This window comes from Diabrotica undecimpunctata, chromosome 1, assembly GCF_040954645.1.
Source record: "Diabrotica undecimpunctata isolate CICGRU chromosome 1, icDiaUnde3, whole genome shotgun sequence".
NCBI classification, from domain to species: Eukaryota; Metazoa; Arthropoda; class Insecta; order Coleoptera; family Chrysomelidae; genus Diabrotica; species Diabrotica undecimpunctata.
In genome coordinates this window covers 121,681,273-121,707,278 of record NC_092803.1, presented here as the reverse complement: position 1 = coordinate 121,707,278, position 26,006 = coordinate 121,681,273, and the positions used below count along the sequence as shown (strand labels likewise).

At 30.9% G+C, this 26,006-nt stretch overlaps 1 protein-coding gene across 1 annotated transcript in view; it reads left to right on the top strand.

The window, feature by feature from the left end:
• The window catches only part of LOC140431282 (UDP-glucosyltransferase 2-like), a 35,263-nt gene extending 9,566 nt beyond the window's left edge, over window positions 1-25,697 (top strand). The window contains exons 2-6 of the mRNA XM_072519219.1: window positions 2,498-2,932; window positions 4,063-4,235; window positions 15,716-15,935; window positions 21,940-22,159; window positions 25,343-25,697. Of these exons, the coding sequence (XP_072375320.1) occupies window positions 2,498-2,932; window positions 4,063-4,235; window positions 15,716-15,935; window positions 21,940-22,159; window positions 25,343-25,622 (1,328 nt within the window). The 3' untranslated portion in view covers window positions 25,623-25,697. The remainder of the gene's footprint in view (window positions 1-2,497; window positions 2,933-4,062; window positions 4,236-15,715; window positions 15,936-21,939; window positions 22,160-25,342) is intronic.
• The last annotated feature ends 309 nt before the right edge of the window (window positions 25,698-26,006 follow it).

Genomic DNA, 26,006 nt, shown 5'->3' with positions numbered 1-26,006 from the left:
TGGAGTTGTGTTTTTAGTTTAGTGAACTATTTATTTAAAAGGTTGTTGCCTTTTTAAGCCACTGTTATGTTATATTTGGCTAAAAGATTTGTAGATGTTCGGATAAACCTTTTATATACGGAATAGTTGTATACGTATACGCTTCTTCTCATGATATCCTATATATATATATATATATATATATATTAAACTTAGAGCTAAGATTAATATTATTATAAAAATTAATATTAAACTCACCAGTCTTCCGGGTTGAACCGCGTCGATATCCATTTTGCCGAGCTTTCGAAATCCTCTCTGATGTCTTCTTCAGGGCTTCCGAGGTCTCAGTCTCCCGAGCCCCCAGACACTACTACACTCACTAGTCACTTCTAGTTCACTCACTAGTTCACTACTACTAACTAGTGAGTGAACTAGAAGTGACTAGTGAGTGTAGTAGTGTCTGGGGGCTCGGGAGACTGAGACCTCGGAAGCCCTGAAGAAGACATCAGAGAGGATGTCGAAAGCTCGGCAAAATGGATATCGACGCGGTTCAACCCGGAAGACTGGTGAGTTTAATATTAATTTTTATAATAATATTAATCTTAGCTCTAAGTTTAATTGTACTAACCGCGGAAATCTTTCCGAACATATATATATATATATATATATATATATATATATATATATATATATATATATATATATATATATATAATATATATATATAATATATATATATATATATATATATATATATATATATATACATATATATACATATATATATATATATATATATATATATATATTTATATATATATATATATATATATATATATATATATATATATATATATATATTCTACCGATTATAGTGCAGCCTCCCTTACTTAGTCGTTCTTTATTGCTGCCCGCCCACGATTGTCTAATATTCACTTTTCGGCGCCATGTTGTACCGGCTTGTTTCCCTATGTTATAGTTCCGTCTTAAATTTGGACGTCTTCTTGGTCTCTTGACGCCTTTTTGATACTAGGTCTAAGTCTAAGTATCTTGGCCTAAGTCTACGCCTATTTTGTATTCGATTTTTTCTTAAAGAATGTATTTGCAATACGCATGCTTTGGTTGTATGTAAACTGAACCAGTCTTTCTCCCCTTTCATTGATTTCGCCGACTTATGCCTTTCTGACCAGGAAGGAATAGAAGGAAAACGAAGATCAGGAAGGCGAAGGATTTTCTGGCTGAAAAATCTAAGTATGTTGTTCAACACAACAACCACAAATCTTTTCAGAGCAGCAGTTTGCAAAATACAGATTGCTGTGATGGTCGCCAATATCCAAAACTGATAAGCATTACAAGAAGAAGATATCCCTGATAGTTGCAATGACAGTTCATCGTTTGGAAAACTTGTTTAAAGTGTTGCAGCTTTTTTGAGGCAAGAATTTGCTCTATGTTACGATTTCTCACACAATTTGATTCACAATATATTATATATTATTAACTTGTATTTATAAATACATATTTAATTTGGTTTAGCAGCTTTAAAAACTAATTATTGATGTGTATTGTGATTGTGCTATGCCCAAAAATAATTCCTGAATAGTCTGTAGAAAGCTGGTAAGCTTTAATAGATTATTTTGAACAAGAAATAATGGCGGGACGTTGTTACTATTAATGCTCTAAAAAAGATAGGTTTGAAATTTAGAATATATAATTATGTATTCTTATGTATTTTAGTGTGTTGGAGTAGTCTTAAAACTAAGTGTATTTACTGTTAATAATATTTCTCAAGCTATTAAAAATAATGAACTTTTGAAATCAGTTTTTTAAATTTTGAAAATGTGGTTATTTTCTTTATTTTAAAAATCCAATTGACTAGTGTATTGTATTCTTAAATAGTTGTCATTTTAAAAATTCCTCACTTTTTAACTATTCTGATATTTTGGCAACGCTATGGGGTTTTGACGTCGTAAATCTTGAATGACGTGCACTCATTTTTATATAAAAAATTCTATATTTCTACTATCTTTAATACAAATACTTCTTTATCTTTAAGTCTTACTTCGCCGATTCCTATGACATCCCATTTTATATTTTCAGTTTCTTTTTCCAGTTCTACAAGTCTGGATTGATTTGATAGCGAGCGGCAGTTATATGTCGCCATATAAAGCGTCGTTGATTTATTTGGGTAGCGGTTTAGACTCCGCAGATTCTCAGCACCCTCTGCCCTTCTGACTTGATCCCGAAAGCTACCCAGTTCGGCGCCATTTGGGCTTACGGAGAATGAGGGCCATGCTTTGAATGTATAGTATGTAACGTAAATAAGGTTGAGAATCTTTGACAACTGTAATAAAAAATTGAGCAATTTAATATGTTCCAAAGTTCAAACTACCTAGTTTTTAATTTATACTATCACAGCAAATTCTCATTGGAAAATTATTTAGTTGATAATAAAACAATTACTATTGTAGGATAACTTAAAATTTTAATTTAAATGATAAAATCAAACTACATTTTGCAGGTCTCGTTGATGAGTTGGACTCCGAAATGGATTTCCTATCATTTTTTGAAATGACAATTTTTAAGCATTTCATGGTATTTGTCCACTATAGCCTTACTAGTTGTAACTATATACTGCACTCAGATGCTCTGAAGACACTTCTAAATTATCCAAAGGATTATAGATTCGATTTGATTATATTTGACAATACCTGTGGCCCATGTACTTTGCCCTTAATTCAAAGATTCCACTATCCTCCTGCAGTGGCAGTAACAGCTTTACTACTACCTCAGTTTATTTCGGAAATTTTTGGTAACAATGCGGCGCCAGCCTATATTCCATATTATTCAGCAGAATACGTCAAAGAGACTACTTTTCTTCAGCGACTAAAAACTTTCTATTGGATAAGAGCTGAGGACCTAGTAAGAAAATATTATTTTAACAACGTTGTCGAAGGTAAGTGTATAATTTTTATAAAATCCACCATCAAAATCTATTTCTTTAAGAACGCCTCATATCAAACTTTCAGTGATAGTCTTCAAAATATATAGGGTGTCCCATATAAAAAAAACATAAGTTGGTATTATATTTCCTTAGTGGGACCCCCTAAAAATGTTCGTACGCTACTGGACACTTCCATAATATATCTATCAAAAGTTTTAATAAAGTTTTTTAAAATTTTTAAAGATTTAAAAGAAGATATTATTTTAACCCTGTCGTTTTCGACATTTTTTAATAATCGCCCTGTATCTCGCTAATGTGGGGAGCGATTGATGATTTGATTAGGTAATCGTTACTTTAACGAAAAAATAAATTATGACTTGTGATCTTAACTACTTTTTTCTATCTCCTCTAGTTTTTGGTATACCCTGTAAAACATACCAATTTGGGACACCATGTCCAAGGAAAGAATACACCATTCGCAGTCGTATGTGACGAAAATGCCACCGAACCTCTGAAAATCATACGAACAAGCTAAATTTTGCTGAGAATGTCAATTTTAAAACCTTAAAAAAGATACAAAAAAGTTTACCACTCCTACCCCCGGGTTTCCCCCTAAAACCGCCCCTAATAGAAAAACATTGATTTACTAAGAATCTCTACAATCTGTACTATCTGTAGGAAAAGTGCAAAAATGTACCCAAATGCACTCTAGTATATAGGGACTTATTCACCCCGTTTTTGAAAAACGCACCCCTTTAAATAATAGCACTTCCCGTTTTTCATGTTTGGGGATACATTAACCATATGAAATAATAAAACCCTTTCACATTGTAGTTCTGTTCTAAAGTACATATTTAATAGCCTACTAGAAAGTTTGTGAAAAATCAGAGTTTATCGGGACCTGAGATGAGAGTTTAAAGGAATTATATTGAAATTTTATTCGATTCTAATTCCAATCTAATTTAAGTCTACAGATCTTTTGAATTTTATATCGTTTTTTTTTTAATATTTCAAAGGTAAATGTGTCGTTTAAAACACCAATTTAGTAAACTACACATTTAAAAATAGGTCTGACAGTCCGCTGATACATCTAGCCGACAGCTAGCTTATTCTCCTCATTTTTGATTGATTCTTTATTTCAGGTATGACAAAAGAAATATTTGGACGACAAATGGACTCTTTAGATTCTCTTGAGAATCATATTTCTCTACTTTTGTGTAACTTAATGCAAGGTTTTAGCAATCCACAACCTCTAACTCCAAACATAATTCCAGTAGGTGGCTTACACATCAAACCAGCAAAAACACTGCCAGAGGTAAGCAATCTTGTTGATGTTTTTTGGTCAACTACTGAATCTTTTTTAATTAAATAGAAATTTTTTAATACAAATAGTATATTTGATAAAAAAATTAACAAATGAGCCTAACTAATTTGCAAATAAACAAATAAAGAAGAAAGTTGAGTAGTATAATATTAGTGGCCACGATTAAAAATTTGTAAAGACACAAACGGTGAAATTCTACATGGTAAATACTTAGTTCTTAACAGATGGGCACAACATTTCAGCTAACATTAATATAAATGATATTGAAGGAGAGTACAACATAGAAAATGAACAAAATATACAACGTCAACTACACAGTGAAGACCCAACAAGAGAAGAAGTGTCAAATGCGATCCTAAAACTCAAAGACAATAAAGCCCCAGGAATCGATGAAATCTGTTCGGAAATGTATAAAAAGGTGGTGATCAGCTTTTTGCAGCAATCCATAAACTAATAGTACTTATGTGGCAGAATAAATGGGTACCAGAAGAGTAGCTGAAGGGAATAATATGTCCGTTGCATAAAAAGGGTGATCAACTGGAGTGTAAGAACTATAGAGGCATTACTCTGTTAGCATCTGCGTATAAGATCTTTGGCAATGTATTATTTGAAAGACTTTAACATTTTACAAAGGACATTATTGGTCAATATCAATGCGGATTTACTGCTGGAAAGTCAACTACACATCAAATTCAAGCACATAGGCATATTCTAGAAAAGTCACTAGAATATAACATAGAAACACACCATCTCTTCATTGACTTCAAAACAGCCTATGAGTTAACAGCTCATACGTTAGAATTGAAGAAGAAAACTCTGCGTTCTTTGACATTAATAATGGTCTAAGACAGGTGGACGCGTTGGCGTGTCTGCTCTTTAATATTGCCTTGGAAAAGGCAATCAGACAATTAAATATTAGAATGAATGGAACTATTTTTAATAGATCGACGCAAATTCTCGTATTTTCTGACGATATACTTATAGTAGGCAGAAGTATGAGAGACATGGTGCACTGTTTTACAAGACTTGCGGGCGCAGCAAGTAAATTAGGACTTGTGGTAAACGAGGAAAAAAACCAAATATATGTTAGTTTCTAAAAACCCTCGAAATATCCAACAGAGAATTCAAATTAACAACCATACCTTTAAGCAAGTCAAAGAATTTACATCTATTGGATCGCTAATAAACGCAACAAACACGACAAGCGACGAAATAAAAAGACGCATAGCAATAGCAAACAGAACTGTTCACGGTCTTCAGAAACATTTAACAAATAAAAATATAAAACGTGCAGTAAAGCTTAATATATAGAAGCCCTTAATAGGACCGGTTTTGATATATGGGGCTGAAACGTGGATCTTATCTTAAAATGACTTCTTGGTATTTTTGAGAGAAAAATTCTTAGAAAGATTTTTGGGGCCGTAAATGGAAATGGGCTATGGCGTCGAAGATACAACTTTGATACACCGATCCAGATATTGTGAAATTCGTTAAAGTGCAGAGACTTAGATGGGCTGGAGACATTAAATAAATAAATAAATAAATAATAGCTTTATTACCCAAGAGTTTCCCATTTCTAGGGTAAAAATTTAAGATACATTTTTAATTAGTATACAATCATTAGTAGGTGATACAAAAATATCAAGTAAAAAAAATAAGTGCAAAAAATAAGTAGGTGAAAAACAAAATAAAGAGTGAGAACAATATAATTAAACAAATCACTACGTATACAAGAAATAAACAAAATACACAAAAAAAATTAACAATCTAATGTATTCCATAAACCAGTGCCGTATCCACCAGATGATTAATTGAGCATGAGAAAATATCACAATGGTTGCATATTTTGTTATAATTATTGCACATAATATAAATGGGTGACTTCAGTAACATATTTGTTCTCGCACGTGGACAAGTAAACACTATAGTCGACCTGGAAGTAATTCTTGGCACTTTAAATCTAATTTGACCTAATATATCACTGCAGTCAATACAGTTACAACTTATATAAAAATGAAACCGAAAATATAATTCTTCTTAAATCTAAACTTACAATATTAAACCTGTTACATAACAAATCGTAATCATAACCATGGACAGGATATACTCCATCAAACTTAAAAGCTAAATGTTTTAAAAGTTTCCGTTGTACCTTTTCAATCTGTTGCATATAATGTTTCGACCCGTTTTTGAATACAGGGCATATTTTTGCATTTTTCCATAACTTGGGATAAGTTCCCGTTTTTATTGATAAGTTAAAAATTTTTTGAAGTGGCTTTACAAATACTCGAGAACAATCTTTCACTAAAAATGCTGGAATATTATCCGGTCCGGACGTCATTTTGTTTTTAATTCTTTTAAAGTCTACTAAAATTTCATTTTCTTGAAATTCGTTAAAATTAATAGTGGGTAAGTAGATATCACTACATTCTTGATTATTTAATACATTGTTGTCGACAGGTAAATAAACTTTTTCAAAAAACATCTTAAAAGCATGGATTATATCGCGAGGATTATTAAATGTATCGCCGTTGTAACACATTTCACCTGGGATTCTAGAAGTTTTATTCTTTGCATGAACGTATGCCCAGAAATTATTAATATTGTTCTGAAGCTATTTTCTTGTGGCATTTTAAATTAATTACTATTTAACTGGGAATAAGCCACAATTAAAGGTTAAAATACGTTTATTGACGTTTCAATTTCCACTTCGGAAGTGAAGAATTTTTGAGAACGATTTCCGAAGTGGAAATTGAAACGTCAATAAACGTATTTTAACCTTTAATTGTGGCTTATTCCCAGTTAAATAGTAATTAATCAGAAATTATTAGATTCGTTAGAAATACTATTCTGAATTTTTTCAAGATAAACGTTATATTGAGCTTTAATCATTTGTTTAATTATTTTTCGCAACCTTTTAAATTCATGCATATAAAGTATATTACCTGTTTTCTTATAATTTGTGATATTTTTTGATTTCAACTTTATCATTCTAATCATTTCCGCACTGTACCATGTAGGATATTGATGTTTATAATTTCTGTATATTGGTACACACATATCAAATAATTTATATATCTTAGCATAAAATAATTTTAGGACTGTATTTACATCATCAGACATATCTAAAAAATTCCAGTCGCAATTAAGAAATTCTGAGTACAGTAAAGGAAAATTTGCTTTTTTAAAATTATATCTTTTAGTTTTAGAATGAGCTACAAAATTGGTTTCCTTTTTCTGAAAATCATTAATATTTATCATTAATGCTGGATGATGGAAATCTTCTTGCATTATCGCGACTTACATGACATGTATCTGATGATATAACTAAGTCTAACAATCGGTTTAAATTATTACCCACCTGATGGCACAAGAAGCAGCGGACGATCACGAATGAGATGGATTGATGATGTGGAAGAAGACCTACAGATTCTAAGGGTTAGAAGATGGAGGGAAGTTGCCAGGAATCGACAGGAGTGGCGACTTCTTTGTAAGCAGGTCAAGATCCACAATGGATTGTCGAGCCACTTATGATGATGAATATTAGTGGCAATTTTGGACTATATACGTACCTTTATACTTTCATTCTTTCGCGGGCGATTGAATGGACCATTCCATTTAACGTAATTAGGCAAAGGAAATATTGTGCCATTCCAAGCGTGTGCCGCTAATAGCGAGGACGCTCCAATCCCACAGGATTGCATGTTGTTTTTAACGCAGAGGATCAAAATGTGATAAAAAAAAAAGTGTAAATGTAAAACTGTCAGCGTATCCTTTGTAATCTGAATGGCGTGTGGCGTGGTAGAAATTTTAGCAGTTTTAGAGATCGGATTTAAGACCGGATCCGTGGGTGAAATGACCAAATAAATTGATTATAATCTTGAATTTGACAAACTCTCTAAGCCTTTTGCCCCTTTATCATGGAAATAGGAAGCTGTAAATATATTGCATTTTTAGATATTTTACTGTAGTGACAACCAAATGGGATAATTGGGTACAGAGTACACCGAAAGTCAATTACAGAAACCGTTCCATGAAGAACAACTCAATTACCATCCCAAATGAGAAGATTGTACTACCTTAATATGTGAACCTCAATATTTAGTAAAATAAAATATATAGACATGTGTTGAAACAAAACGGATATGCTCCAATCGATATTAAAAGATTTATACATTACAAAAGAGTAAACCACAATACACATTAAAAACGAGAAGTAAAAAGTTAAGCTTTCCTACCACAAATTAAAAATCGGTATTAGATATTATGCATTTGCATGTTATGCATATGCATAAAGACTTATGCATATATGTAAATATTTTTTTACTACTATATAGAGTTCTTGAGTTCCTTTACAGTTTTGTTTTATTTATTTTGAAATATTTAATTTGGAAGTCAAAATAAACCATAAAAAAAAAGTATGCCATACTTTGTTTTGTATATATGTTTTGTATGTGCCATACGACTATTCGGGTAAGATGGCATACGTAGTTTTTTTTTTTAATTTGACTGTCAAAGTCTTAATTTTGTTTTATTTGTCTAAACCTTTTGTTATTAAACGTTACTAACTGGGTTAAAATACAAAGAGTGACATGTTATTAACTTTTTCATGGTAAAAAGTCTTTTATCTATTTGATTAAGAATTTTGCAGACAATTTTTGATAGGGGTCCCAACACATACTGGTCTCCCCTACAAATATTGCTAGTTTTCGAGATACCGGGTGTTTAAAGTTTAAATATTGATATAATTTTGTATTTCCACGATTTCTATTTAAAAATTGACAAGTTTACATTTTTTGTCATGAGGATTCCTAATTTAGACTATAATTTAGTATTCTTAATACAGGGCGCTAGTTACACTTGTTTGTGTTTAGTAAATAAAAGCAATTTTTTTAGTTGAACTATAGGTAAAATAGTATTTTTATTTTAAAATTTTAATTTTACAATAAAAAAGTTTTATTTTCTAACTGTATATTAAAAAACAAAAAATAAAACTTTAAAGTAAATATTCAAAATGCTTACCATTTACTTCAATACACTTTATTATAAGGTCCGGTTTCGTAAAGATCTCAATTAGACATTACATTTGCGAATTTAGCCATAATTTATTCTTTCTTTTCCAAGGAGGCTTGTGTCATTGTCAATTTATTTATGAATTTAACCGTGGTGGAACATTCTTTTTTTAAGTAGGCTTATATCACTTAGACAGTTTATGTAGCAAAAAAATTTGCCGTTAATATTATTTAGTAATAATAAAAGTCAGTGTTAAATTAGTATAAAATTTTTTAATAATCAAATAATGAATAAGAAGAGATAAGAAAAATAGTTATTTATCAAATAATGCCTAAGCATAACGATTTTTTTAACAATGAGATGCACGATATGATTTGTGTTTCTGCTCAATTAAATTTCAGTGGAACCACTACAGCTCGAAGATATTCACAATTATATCCAAATCGAAGGCAACCTAACTACACCGTGTAACTGTTTTGAAATCTTTACAACCATCTAGGTGAGACGGGGTCTTTACGCCATAAAAGTCAACAAGGAGCTACAAAAACTATTACTGTCGATGACGAAGGTGACATTGTAATTAGTGTTACATTTAAATCCAGTTATCAGTACTCGCCGATTGAGTCTGCCAACAAGGATAAGTCAATCGTGTATTAGAGAGAAAACATAGATTTTCTGGATACATTTTTTTTACTGATAAGGCAGCATTTACTAGACGAGGAATATTTAATTGGAAAAATAATCATTTGCGGGATTCTGATCATCCTCATGCTAGGAAATAAACAGATTTTCAGCACGACTTGTTAAGATTTGGTTTGGTGTAATAGGTGACTACTTAACAAGTTCTTTTAAACTTTAACTGCTAACTAATTTAAATGGACTTATGTATTTAAATTTACTTTAAGAACATTTACTCGAATTACTAGAGGATACAACTCACGCCTTAAGACAAAACATATGATTTTTGCACGACGCAGCACCACCGCATTATTATTTAGAAGTTCGTCAATACTTACGTCAGCAGCTTTCACACCAATAGATTGGTTGTGGAAGTGAGTTTGCTTGGTCACCAAGAAGTCCTGATTTCAATTCGTTAGATCTTTCAATTTGGACACAAATGAAGGAGTTAGTTTACAAAAAGGTGAAAATTTTGAACATTCACTTAAAGTTTTTTGGTTTTTTACTTTGATTACTTTATTTTAAAATTAAAATTCATTAAACTTTTTAGAAGCAAATAACTGATAACCGTTTGAATTACATGAATCAAACACAAGTAACTTATTTTTGTAGAATTTAACTCTTCTTCATTATTTTTTTTATTATTTTTCCAAAGTTCACTAAAAAAATCAATTATTCAAAATTATTGCGAAAATTAAAATCAATATTTAAACTTGAAACACCCGGTATCTCGGAAATTAGCAATATTTGTATAAGTCATGTTGGGCAAGATCATCATATTTTGAGGTCTAGAATCTACAACTCCTCAGGTTGGACCTTCTTAATGCATCATCCTATATAATACATATTATATATATATATATATATATATATATATATATATATATATATATATATATATATATTTATATATATATATATATATTTATATATATATATATATATATATATATATATATATATATATATATATATTTATATATCATATAGTCAATTTACACTTCCTATCTAAACGTTTGATCTAATCATGGGGGATTCACGGTCTTGATTAAAGGGCTTCATAAGTAAATTCTTGGAAACGTACAAATCATTTCCTTGTTTATGGGAAGTCCAATCTAAAGAATATTGCAATAAAAATCTAAAAGCATCAGTATACGAAGAGCTAATTAAACATTGCAAAAAAGTTTATCCAGAGGCCAACAAAGGTTATGTGACCAAAAAGATCTAAAGTTTTCGTGAGTCATTCAGAAAAGAAATGAAAAAATGTAACGAATCTAAAAGAAGCGGTGCAATTCAGAAGGAAGTTTACACTCCAACGCTTTGTATTATGACTTGTTACTGTTTACAAAAGACCAGAAAACACCAACACCAAATATTAGTAACATGAAATCGGATTCAGATCAAGAGGAACCTGAAATTGGATATGTCGAGGAAAGGGTCGAGGAAGAGAACAATAAAGACGACTTCACGGGTAAAATATATTTGATTTTTTATTTTTTATTATTTATATAAGCTAAGATTTTCCTTTCTTCATCGTCTTATCCTACCACTGAACCTTACCATTCGAGTTAAAGTAATTTACGTAGTTTTTCCTATCAATTTTTGCCGATTCTGTAGAACCTGTATTTGCAGTAGACTTTAAGTTACCCAATTTAGTGTTGTCTGTTCTCCTTTCTTCTCCACGTATAGCATGTGATGTGACGTCTTTAAAATCAAGTAACGTGACAGTAACATAAGAAGTACTATTATTTCTTAAAAAATTATATATTGCGAAAATAGTCAACACGAAGTATCATATTTTCTTTGGGTCCAAAATATGTATATTTTCTTTGCATGTATCTGGAATAATCTAGCTTAAGGCTGATGATAAAATTTCTGTAGAAATTTTCATATCTGTTCAAATGAACGGCCTGTAGACAGATACAGTCAGGTGGCATCTTTTTTCAGCGCTTATATTTTGTCGCATTCTAGAGTCCTGTTTTACAATTAAAGTAGTTACTATTTCCAACAATATATTGAAAGTTGAAGAATTCATCCTCAAGTAATTTTTAAAATCATCAGGAAAGTTTAGTTCCAGTTCCTTCAAAAGAAGCATGTGCCCGAATCGATTGCGATTTTCCCTCCATTTTTAACCCAGCAACTAAGTAATTTTTTTTTCTTTTAATTTTGACCATTGTAGGGAATCTCAATCTATAGTAGAAACCCTCAATTCAGAAGAGTGATATCATAGTTTAAACGCCGAATATCCTCAAATTTAAATGTACACAGCGGCCCTCGAAAACTTCCTGTTTTCTCGATTGCAATTTGCGTTTCCTCATAAGAAATTACAGAATATATAAAGTAGTATATTTATTTGTGCTTCTGTATAGTAGACTTGACCAGAAGTTGTCGTACAGTGTAGCCAAATCTTGTTCACAAGTAGTAATTATGGTCATACAAAACCTGTATTCTTCCACGCAGCGATTATTACCGTCATAAAAATACCAAAAAACATGATTTTTTCAATAGTAAAAATTAAGCACAAAATTGTAAGAAAATAAATTTTATTTATATGTTCCGTTTCGTTACGTATTTAAATTTATAAAATAAAAATCGATATTTTAAAACATTATTTTTCAATCGTTTGGCAATGTTGGAATTAGCGAGGGAACTCGGTTTTACAATTCGGATCCAGACATGCAGTAAAACTAGTTTTTATTATTTTTTGCCGAAGAAATGAACGAAGAAAACATTGGTGTTTCTATGGGTAAATAGTGCATGTGTTTTTGTGAGTATATTTTATGTGAGAACTTATTGTTGTCAATACTGTTTTATCAATACTGTATTGTAGTATTGATAAAACGTGTTATTGATAATAAGAGTGTTATAGTTTGTCGTTTTATAGTAAATATTTAGTTATATTCTTTGAAATTATTGTATATATAGTATATATCCAGATTATTGAAATACAATGGACGAAAAACCGAGTTGTTCCAAGAGAAGACAGCAAAATTCTGATGTTAATTCCAAGAATGAAAAGCCGCAAAAGAGACGGAAAATGTTAACGTCCGAAGAGAAGGTAATGATACGAAACGTTTATGAAGGAATTGTCGGCAGAAAAATGGCATTAAACGTTAGCCAAGCGGTCGACATTTGTAGCAGTTTAACAAAAGTATCCGTTAGCTGTATTTATCGTGTACTTAAAAATACATCGGAAAATAAAAAGCAAGAAAAAGGTAAAACTAGAGGTAGGAAAAGCATTGTTTTGGATGACGAGACAAGGAATATTATACGTCGAAAAATTCATTCATTTTATTTTCGGAGTGAAATTCCAACACTAAAAAAAATTTCTCAAGAGCTCGAAAATGATGACTCTTTACCCAAGATATCTCGTAGGGTCTTAATCAGGACCATGCACGAAAACGAAATGAACTTTCGATACGTAAAACGCAACAGAAAAAGTATGCTATTAGAAAAAAATGAAATTATTCTGTGGAGAAGAAAATATTTAGAAGAAATACGAAAAACTCGCAGCACTGGATGCAAAATATATTATTTGGATGAAACCTGGATTAACGAAGGTCATACAGTTGGAAAAGTTTGGCAAGATTTAAATGTAAAAAGTAAACGCGAAGCATTTATAGAATGCTGGTCTACAGGATTAAAGGCTCCATCAGGAAAGGGACGGCGTTTAATCATCACCCATATAGGAAGTGATACAGGGTTCCTTGATGATGGTTTGCTTCAACTTGAGTCAAAAAAAAAACATGTGATTATCATGAAGAAATGACTTCTGAAGTATTTGAGCGCTGGTTTAAGAGAATCTTACCAAAATTGGAAACTGGGTCTGTGGTTGTTATGGACAATGCGCCATATCATAGCCGCAGACTAGAACAATTACCGACGACGGCATGGCGGAAAGGGAGAATTCAAGAATGGCTTACAGAAAAGGGGATTGCATACGAAGAATCAATGCTCAAAATTCAACTACTTGACATTGCACGGTTAAGGAAAAGTGAATATCTTAAATATGTTGTGGATGAAACTGCAAAAGATTATGGTGTTAAAGTTCTGCGTCTACCACCTTATCATTGCGAACTTAATTCCATTGAACTTATCTGGGCGCAAGTGAAAGGAGAAGTAGCACGCAATAACAAAACGTTCAAATTAAATGAAGTTAAGGAACTTTTGATTTAAGCAATCCTCCATGTAACTCCAGAGAAATGGGCTAAATGTATAGGCCACATAATTAAAGAAGAATATCGTATGTGGGAACTTGACACTCATGTCAAAGTTTTACTAGAGCCAATTATAATTACACCAGGTGAAGATAATGACAGCGATAGCAGCACTGCATCTTCAGATTTAGACAGCGAATAATATTTTCTAATAGTTTAGTAGGAACATCAGCATAAAAAAACCAAAAACAAAAAAAACGAGAAGAACATAGTCAGTGTGTATAGTGTTTGTGTTAGAATAGAACAATGTTTTGTTACATCCAAAATTATTTTTATTTTGTTTTTATAGAATTTTATTTTGTTTTATAGGATTTTATTTTGTTTTGTTTTATACTGTTTAAGTGTTTTGTTTATTTTATTTAATGGGAAAATATGGCTCTTGGCGAACACCCATTTAAAAAAAAGTCACGCGCCACAAGACATACCTCTCGGGTGGTGTGGAAACTGTCTTAAAATTTGTTTTAAAAACATTTCATTGTGTAACTCTTTAAGGGCGGGTCACGTCAAAAGACGTTTTAGCGTAACTTCCGCGGCAACCGGGTGTTTTATAGCTTTTTGTTTGTGGCATTCTGTATTTTTAGGAGACTGTATGGAATAAGCCACAAAATATTTATTTATAGGTTTAATTTATTGATTTTTCGATCTCTATATAAAGACATCGTTTTCAAATATACAAATGATAGCAATATTTATTTTTTTTTTGTGGCTTTTTGCTTGTGGCATTCCGTATTTTTAGGGAGAATGTTGGAAATAAGCCACAATACATCTATTTACATGTTTATTTTACTGACGTTTCGATCTCTATTACAGAGACCGTTTTTAAAGTTCAGAAAAAAAAGAAAATAATATAAGAATATATAAATATATAATAATAAACAAATAAAATAAATATAACTATAATTTATATCTTTGAAAACGGTCTTTGGATATAGAGATTGAAACTTCAGTAAAAACCAGATAAATATATTGTGGCCTATTTTGAACAATAATATTTAAACAATATAATATAATTAACGTTGAAATAAAAGTGAGTGAACGCCACTGGATTTTCATACGTCTTTCCCCACTTCTACGCCTTCAAACGATGACTCACTCTCCCAAATAGTGAAATTAGAGTTTAATATGATTTAATTTCTCTTTAAAGCGTGTAAAATTCCTAACGAAAGTTTCGTAGTGACCAATGGATGGTATGAACAGCATCGTTAAATATTGAGAATTCAATACTGCCTTATTAACAGAATTTCTGTATTTTGTATATTTTTTCTAATTTGTTCTTCAATAGAGCTGCAGATCCCGACGCACACCAATACTTGCTTAGATTTTTAAGAAACATATCAGTTAGCGGAAAAATTTTAACGTTGGTTGTACATCGCCTTTTTATTAACTGTCACAGTTGCAGGAGAAATAATTAACGGCCATCACCGACACAACCCGACAAAAATGTTCATTACCAGTCACTCCATGATGAATAAATTTATTTAAAATAGTTGTTATTGTGCTTTTAATATACTCGTAGCAAAAACAAATTGACCCATTGTTTATTCATCCTGCAAAACGTTGTAGGATCTTCAACGTATCATGGATAATACCAAAGAAGGTGTTATTCTATTTTCACTTGGAACAAATGTTAAATCGTCTTTATTGAGTGAAGATAAACGCAAGGCAATCCTTGGCGCCTTAGGGAAGTTAAAACAAACAGTGTTATGGAAATTTGAAGCAGATTTAGAGAATATTCCCAAAAATGTTATCATCAAAAAGTGGTTTCCACAACGGGACTTACTAGGTAAGTGTATTAAAATACTGCAACATATATATTTAACGAGATCATAGGTAATTATCTTTTTTTATGAATTTTACGATTTTCTTGGTCCGTTGTGAACATTGTCAACTGTTACAAACTGTTTTCTAACATTTAACCTAACATTTAGTTATTAAAATATTGTGTAGTGTACTATGTTATATTACATAAACCACAGACCGCGTAAACTAGAATATAAAATGCAAAACTATCTAAGACTATTTGTTAATTTTGGCTATTAAAAAGCAAGGAAGAAACTGTCTTTAGAACAAAAATACAGATAAAAAAATTAGTTGGATCATCAAAGGGTACCAGTAGCAAAAAAAAACCTTTAAAAATATATGCGATAAACTTATACGATTTATAAAATAAAGACTAAAGAAAACAAAATATTTTAATTGCATTACATGTAGTAGATGTAACCGACCTAGAATACATCTAAAGCACATCTAATATAAACTTTTCTGTATACTAGATTTATTCTAGGTCGGTCTATATAGCGAATTGAATTTACATTAATATGAATATACTAGCGGTTCAATGGATTAAACTTTGTCTAAAAAACCAAAAAGCTAAATGACGTAGTTTAAAATCTAATTGGTTCTGCTACTTGGGCTAGAACATAAGCTGCTGTATCGTATCGACCTATGCATCGAAATGCGTCTCAGTATTACTTACACCATAGATCCCTACCAGTCCAGCGTGTATGTTTAAAAAACGGAATATATATATATATATATATATATATATATATATATATATATATATATATATATATATATATATATATATATATATATATATATATAAGAAATACTGGATATTATTGACTGTCGATATAAACAAAGAACGCAGTTTATTAGGGCTGCAGTCAGTAGGTTTGGCCGGGATGTTATAGAAACACTCTTTTGACTTTTGGTTGAGCTTTCATAATTCTTTTATTTCTTCTTCAATACACTGTAATTAGAAGAAAGTGTAATTATTTACAACATATCTCAAATTGTCATTACAACTTACTAGTCGTTGAGATTATTTGTGTAAAGCTACGACACTCAACATTAAAAACAAACATATAAAATATAACATGTAAAATAATGGACAAAATACATTTTAAAATTTAGTTGAAAAGTTAAAATTTTGTTCGTGATATCTTTTAATGGTGTGTTTTGACTGATCCATAGAGAACAGAAAAAAAAAACAAAACAAAAATAGTGTGGTTTAAAAGGTAATTAGGAGTTCTTGCTATTATATTAATGGAAATAATATTAAACCTGTCTTGATAGTATGCAACATGTTTTGTATACTGGTGTATTATGGTGTGTATATGTAAAAGTAAATCTTTATTTTATTTTTGATGTTTTGTCAGTAAGTAACAATAAATGTTGCTCAATTTATCTATGTCTGACTTTTTATTTATACAAGACGTATTAGATTTTATGAAACACATTTCCAAGAAAACACGTTTTGTATGGTTTTTTTCCTTTGCCAAAATACAGGAATCATCGAAATTAAATTCATGTTTTAAAGTTAATTCATGTTCTGTGAGCGCACATGCGTTTATCTTTTTGGTTTTTATGTCGCTGCGATGTGATTCTCCGATTTACACGTTTTCACAATTGGCACACGGTATAGAATAAACAACATTCGACGACTCCAGTATTGTGAAAGGATCCTTTGTCTTTGTGTACAACTTCGATACCGTTTTCACATTCTTAGTTGCAATTTTTAAGCCACTAACATTTTTGAAAATGTTCAATAGCAAGTAGCAATAGCAATGTTAGCGTGAGAACTGGAATATAGGGTAGGCAACCATACGTTATTTTAGATTGTGGTAGCTCTGATGTGTTCTGTGTCAATGTCTGTGTCAGTTGTCGGACCTCATTCACCTCATTATTATGAAAATTTTGGTTATCAGAAAATTGCCCAGGAAAAGGAGAACCAAAAATGAGTTTATTCAATAGTCCTGTAGGATAGGAGTTCTATATATATATATATATATATATATATATATATATATATATATATATATATATATATATATATATATATATATATATAGTAGTTAGGTATTATTGACTGACACGTTATGTAAAATAAAGTTTTATTTTGAGGTTGCAGTCATTAATAGGGCAGGAACAAAGAGTTTTACTTTCCTGCCCTATTAATGACTGCAACCTCAAAATAAAACTTTATTTTATATATATATATATATATATATATATATATATATATATATATATATATATATATATATATATATATATATATATATATATATATATATATATATATTATATACAGTGGGTGATCAAATTATTAGAGCCACCTAGTAAAATTCAATTTGTTTTTACAAAAAGCGTATATAATTGAGCTGTATAATAACAGATGCAACATAGCGGGCGTGGCAATACGTGACTCAGATACTATTGTTTTTCAGTGCTGTCCAGCCTGGCTTGCAACTCGTGTGCATATTATTTTATATTCTTGGTATTTAGAGTTATAATAAATAGTTTCCATTGCTCTCTAGTGACATTCTGACCATACCAGTGGTACAAGAACATCATGGGAAAAGCCAAATACATCTCACCAAGAAAAATAGCGGAAACGAAAACTTTATTATCCACAAGGAAACTATACTATATATATATATATATATATATATATATATATATATATATATATATATATATATATATATATATATATATTTAAATATATATATATATATATATATATATATATATATATATATATATATATATATATATATATATATATATATATATATATATATATATATGTACATATATATATATATATACATATAGATAAATATTTATAACCAGAAAAGGTTAATTCGAGTTTAAAGTAAAACAAAGGGAGATAGTATCGGCATAGCTCGCAACAAGGTAAAAAATAATAAAATATGTATATAAGATGGAAGGCAACCGTAAATACATATTTTTGCCGTAAATACATTATTTCACCGTCATCAGTACGGTGCAGCCAAGTTAGGACAGGAGAACGTCAACTTGGAAAAGGATCGTTACAGGAGCAATCCAACCAATTTGTGGCAATCATGTTAGATTGGGGCACTGTGGGCAGGGCATGTTAGACTGAAGTTTCAAAGCAACAACTGACACTTCGACGGAGAAAGCTACAGCTACCTGAGGAATGTAGGTGTCTTAATATAAGCAAATATTAGGAGCTTTCTCAAAAACTTGCTGTTGTTTTGATGCAATAAAAGCCATAAATTATGGCGTTTGAAGCACAAATTAGTCAAATTTTTCGCGTTTGAATCGGCATCTATCAATAGAGCGATATAACAGTTATTTCGGTGTGTGTATAATACTTCCCACGCTCAGTACTTAGTGCACAGAGGCACCACCTGCTTTGATGGGAAAGAACTAAACAATTTAATAAACCGTTTTCTACCTAATTTTTGCTTTAAACGCCATAATATGTGGATTTTATATTATCAGAGAAATAAGTTGTCTTTCAAATAGTATTAGAGTTCCCTATAACTTAAGTTAATACTTTTGGCGATAATTGTGGTTTAATGCTAAAGATAAGATATTTTTTGTTTTCCATAAGGAAAGTGAATTTCCTGTAGTCGGCTTTATACGATAAATCACAAAAATTTTAATTAAAAAAGTATACATAGTAATAGCACTAATGATGGAATAACCCTTTCGAAAACATTATGTAATGTAACCTGAAACGGTCTTTTTAAATAAATAATATACCTTTTTATATAAAGGATTTTATAATTAAAATTTATTGTTTCATTATAGCAGGCCGTGTATAAATATATCATAATTGTCATTATTTGTTCTTTTACAATGTGATAGAAATTGCTCGTTTAGATTTAAACAAAGAAGATTTAATGAATTTTCTTTAAATGTATTGACATATCTTACACCTACAACAAATAGTTTAAGTTACCATCATAAAATAAAGAGCAACAACCTGGTTGTCTTTGATCGTACAAAAAATATTAAACTCCCATCGCTCCTGAAAACCACCCTTACTGCATGTTGATTTACGTCGCTCCAGTAATTCGAATTGTGCCATTAAACATTCCGTTTTTTGTAAATTTTGATTCGTCGCATCATATAATTTTTTTCAAAATTTCATTATTTTTTTTTTATTATAGTCTGTTTTCTTTAAACTTTGAACTGTGGTGGAACGGATAGGGATGAAATTTTTGTTTTTTAATTCGCTTTTAACAAAACTTCGGAATAAGCAGCATAGTATGGATATTATGTAGCACATGTTAGTAATAACTGTCACATTCTTCATGTATTTAAAGAAAATTTATGCATTCTTCATTATTTAATTCTTAACGAGCCATTTCTATCACTTTGCAAAAGTGCCAATAACCAAAAATAATGACAATTATGACATATGACATTCATACACCGTCTGCTGAAATAAAACAATAAATATCTTATCTTTAACATTTAACCATAATTATTTCCAACAGTATTAACTTTAGGTATAGGGAACCATAATACTATTTGAAAAACAACTTATTTGTTTTGAAAAAGTTGTTTACATTATAAGAAAAAAATTGGATCGGTGCAATATATTTTTAAAGGCCCGTTTTCACACTACGTCTTATTGTACTTTTGGTGGGTCATATAAAACGTACGACAAAATGTACGTTTTGTCCAGTGTATACACACTATGTTTTTCCTTCCGTTTTCTACCTCATTTCTACCTTTCTTAAGAAAGATATGTTAAGGCCGGTTTTCACGCTACGTTTTATTGGATAGGACAAATCCTATACAATAAAACGTGGCATGTAAACAGCAAAACGTACGTCTTGTCGAATCGAAATGAAATCCAAGGTCAGATCGTAGAAATGATGGGAGAAGCATAGTTTTGCGAGAACTGATAGGATAAAACGTTACGTGAAAATACATATTCAGACAAGTTGTCCGATCTTGACTTATTTGACGACTAGTTCCACTGCAGTTCGTTTCATTTTTCCCAAAAAAGCCTAATAATGTCAGATTTGCAGCAATGCACCCACGATTTTCTCGGGGAATTTATTGAATTGTATAAAAGTTTTTAAGTAGTTATGTTTTAAAACCAAGTAGATTGCATTACAGGTTTCAGAAATTATTTGGTTTAACGCTGGTTTGGATATTATGATTGTGAACTCCAAGTCCTTGACGCTGCGTCCTGTTGTAAGATATCTGAGAGTTGCTGTGAGTCTTACATGGGGTGTAATGGCTTTTCTCATGTGGTGTCTTATTTCAATATGCATGGTGTTACCAACTCTAGCAATTGACAGTAGGCTGAGGTGTCCATTCGCAAATAATTGCGTCAGTCATCTGGTTCGCCTCTTTTAGTACCGTGACGTGGGAATACTGGCTTCTTTTTAGAAGCCCACTCTCTTGACCATCTTGTCTTTTCCCTCTTCAACCCCTTTTTCCTCAGTCGTAGTATCTTTATAGTTGAAAAAATAAAAGAAAGCAGCCGTGTTTCCTCCATAATAAAAAAAAAACACTAAACAAACTTCACACAACTCAAGACTCTGAGTTGTGTGAAGAGAAATGAGGTAGAAAACGGAAGGAAAAACGTAGTGTGTATACACTGGACAAAACGTACATTTTGTCGTACGTTTTATATGACCCACAAAACGTACAATAAGACGTAGTGTGAAAACGGGCATTTAGTTTCTGATTTCGTAGAGTACTTTTTTTTAAATTGTCTTCGGTTAAGTTACAAAAGATTATTTTACACCTAATTACGTCCGACCTTTTATTATGGGTTAATGAAATTGATGATTAAAAAATCGTAGATTCCTAAAGCTTAAAGGTATCCATTTTGATCTTTGAAAAAATTAGGGAAGCAATACATTTCTTAATTATAATAATAGGTTACCCCTCTCTCTCTCTCTCATATATATATATATATATATATATATATATATATATATATATATATATATATATATATACGTATATGTTTGTTTTAGCGCATCCCAATTTAAAGTTATTTATTAGTCACGGTGGGGCTTTGAGTACAGCAGAAGCAGCGTATAATGGCGTCCCAGTAGTAGGAATACCATTTTTTGCTGACCAATATCTAAATATTAACATAATGGAAAGCAAGGAAATTGCTGTTCGAGTAGATTTTGTGACAATGACTGCAACCACCTTATTGGATAAATTTAACGAAATTCTTCATAATCCAAAGTAAGTAAAAATTAAAAAAGTTTAAAATAATAAGGACGTAAATATTTAAATTGAATGCTCGACGTTAAATTTTTTTTACAATATATTATTAACTTTGTTTTTATTCTAAAATATATAAGGCTTTATTATTTAAAACTCATTCAATCTATGTGTTATGTGTCATGATTGTGAATATGGTAAACGGTAATTTTTTTATTATTAATAAACACCTAAGCTGTGTTAATACCACTGAAACCTTGTCACCAATTATCTATTCTTTGACTTAAATTACTAAATCATACATAAATTCTAAGAGCATAACCCTATGGTGTCCTCTCACTCAACACACAACACAGCCCTATGCTCTGCTTTTACACTACTTCACACTTGACACTAACTCAAATGATTTTCTTCGTTCGCTTCTTCTTTTTAACCCAGTATTATCGAGTAGCTGGATGACCTAGATGTTTACATGACTATGGAGCCATTGTTCGTGACTACCTGCCATCTTCTTTATAACATTATCTACATCTTCATTCTCAGCGTCCTTGTAGAGGTCGACAATTCTGATGTACCAAGGAGCATCAACTATGTTCATGAACACTTTATTCTGGAATCTCTAGATGATCTGGATATTACTCGATTTAATATTGTATGCGAGCAATATAAACCTTTCTTGTTGGCGTTGATATGTGATGACCAAACAGAGTTCAATCTGAAAAAGAAACGAATTAGTAAATTTTAAATGTCCGACAGATAATGGAGAAAATTAAAATTAATGTTTTTGACACTTAATGTTAAAATATGGGAAAATATGTTGGTTCCAAAACATCGAATTTTTTTACTTAAAAACCTTTTGGACTATTCGGAAACTGGTTTTAAAAACAGTTTTGAAACGTTGTTAAAAACATAAACAACGTTCTTTCAAAATCATCTAGACCAGAATCTGGTATAAGTGGTATAAGACAAGGCTGGATTTTATCGCCCATTCAAATTAATATAATATAACGATATCCTAACCTTCTATTAAGCAAAGGAATTAGTCCAAACCATGAACAAGCTGAACACGATGAATAGGCATATGGTCTCGTACTAAACAAAAAAGACCCTAATTATGAAAATAGGCCGCAGTCCGTATAACAGAAATATTGGTAATTTTTAAATGGTCAATAGATGTAACTACCTCGAATCTCTCATTTAATAACAGGAGGCTGAGTCGAAGAAATCAAATACAGAGTGACAATAAGACATACCTTAACTATAAAACTGACTCAGATGGAAAACTACTCAACAATCTCGATGTTTATGGATTAGTCAGAATTCATTCACATAGACAGCATATTTCGTCATACTGCCCCTTCTTAGCTCTGACCATCCTGATTATAATTTCAGTGCACATTTTCTCGGTGGTGAAAATAAAACCTCTGTACAATCGTTGGAGGAAGCATTTTAAATGCACTATTCTTAAAGGACAGGATATCTTCGGATTAAAGCAACAATTGATAAGTTGTACGCGTTTCTCGAGAAATCACCTCATCTAAGGTTCTAACAATCTTCCAATCTAGGTTTTCTAACCCATTGCCTATCTTTACTAAAGCTAATTTACTTACGTTATATTGACACACAATTTGTCTCAAAGCTGCAAATGTTCGCGATATGTCTCTTAGTCACCAGGTGAAGCAACGATCAGCGGACCTCTTCTTAATGCAGCTCTTTACAAACACGTCCACACGAAAGAACATTTTGTTAGATACTGAAGAAATTCCTTTGGTTATGTTAAGGCCTTGAGTGACAAAATGAGGTGTGAAGACATCTTACAGAACCGTTAAACGATCTTTTTATTGATAGTTAGATGGTCATACCGAAACTGCATATTTTTTCTTCTATCATAATTTAAGATAAATGTATTAAAAATCGATCAGTAACTATACAGGTTTTAATGCTGCAGAGTTCTTGCCTTTTCTATATCATTCTATATCATTGGAACAGATAAATGTAACAAGCCTATTTATGTGGACAAATTTGGTTTCCCTGTTGGCAGTTTCTTAATTTGGTACATTACATCATTAATCTTTTTTTCGATTCTCTTTTTATTAATCGAGTTAATTGGTCACTTGCTCCGAATGAGCAATAAAAGAAATACAAAAAATACCACTGAATGAAGGCCAGTTGAAAATAGACCACGAGGCCGCATTAAAAAGCGTTGATTAGAGAGTATCGAAAATAATATAAGGATTGTGGGAGTTTATAATTGGAGAACAGTTACCAATAATGCAATTATTGTTGAACAGGCCAAAACCTGCAAGTGGTTGTAGCACTAGAGGAAGGAAAAGGAGATCCTCTTTTTAGTTTTATATCCACTTTCTTATTATGTCAAGTTTAAGGAAAAGGCCGCAACGTCTTTGTGGATTATATAGCCAGACCAGATCATCTACTTCGAAGCTTGATTCGTGAATCGAGAATTATATTAATATTTCATTGAAAGCGGGGGTCTAGCCATTGGTTTCATTTAAATCCGATCGATAGGTTACAAATAAATCCACTGGTCCCAATCTCTTTGATGTTCGTATATAACTTTAGAAAGATGTTTGCCCATTTGCTAGATTCATTCTCTCGATAATTCTTTCTTACTAAGGATACAAAGGCGTCGTTTTGGTCTCTTACCAATTAATTGACAGACGTTTTGTAAAAGTGCCGATTAGAAATGTCTGCCTTGATCTAGTCGATTTTTAAAACTTCCAGAATCCGTTACTTAGAACGGCTTCATTCTTCATTGGACTGCCAACATTATATTGTTTCAAAGGTGCTCTATTTTTCATAATTGGACTATTGCTTGCTGCACAGAATGTGCAATTTTGGTACTTACTTTTTTCATTTTCTTTGCAGTTTACCCAATAGGACCGTTCTGGAATCTCTTTTAACGTCTTCGTAATGTCAAAAATATCGATCTCATGCACCATCATGTAACTCTCATAATATTTCTGATACTTTACTTTTGCAATTTACTATGTTTATTAGGAATAAGCCACACTAAGTCATTTATTTTAATTTATTTAAAGTTTATGGTAGTTTTGATATCAATGGTTTGATTTTAAAGGCTAAAAGCCTACATTGTATTAATTTGAAATGCATTTTATCTAATTTATAAGACATTAATTTTTTAATTCATTAAACATTTTTATAAATATTAATATACTATTTTAGATATCTTCAGAATGCGAAGAAACTATCACAAATTATAAAAGATCAACCACAAACTCCACTAGAACGGGCAGTGTTTTGGGTGGAGTTTGCAATCAGGAATAATGGAACTCACATTTTGGACCCAGCCTCTAGACATATGTCTTATTTTATAACATCCTCTCTAGATATATATTTATTTTTAGCGAGTGTTATCATTGTTATTTTATGGTTGTTGTTAAAGTGTTTGAGTTTGATAAAATACTGTCTTTGTAAAAACACTAAAAAACTAAAAGATGAATAAAGAATCTAAGAAAGAACGTAAGCCAAATTGTGTTCACAATTGGGTTTACAGTCTGAGCATTTATACTAATAAGTATATATTTAATTTTTTCTTACAATTTGTTACTGTTATGAAGTTTTTTTTGCGATTTTTGTGTTCTTATACATTTTAATATATATATATATATATATATATATATATATATATATATATATATATATATATACATATATATATATGTATATATATATATATATATATATATATATATATATATATATATATATACATGTTTTGGATGGGTTGGAGTCAATAAAAGGGGCTATTGGTTAACTATTTATTAGCTCGAGCTTTTAATTGTGTTTACAATTATTATCAAGAGCTGCTAAAAAGACAAAATATCTT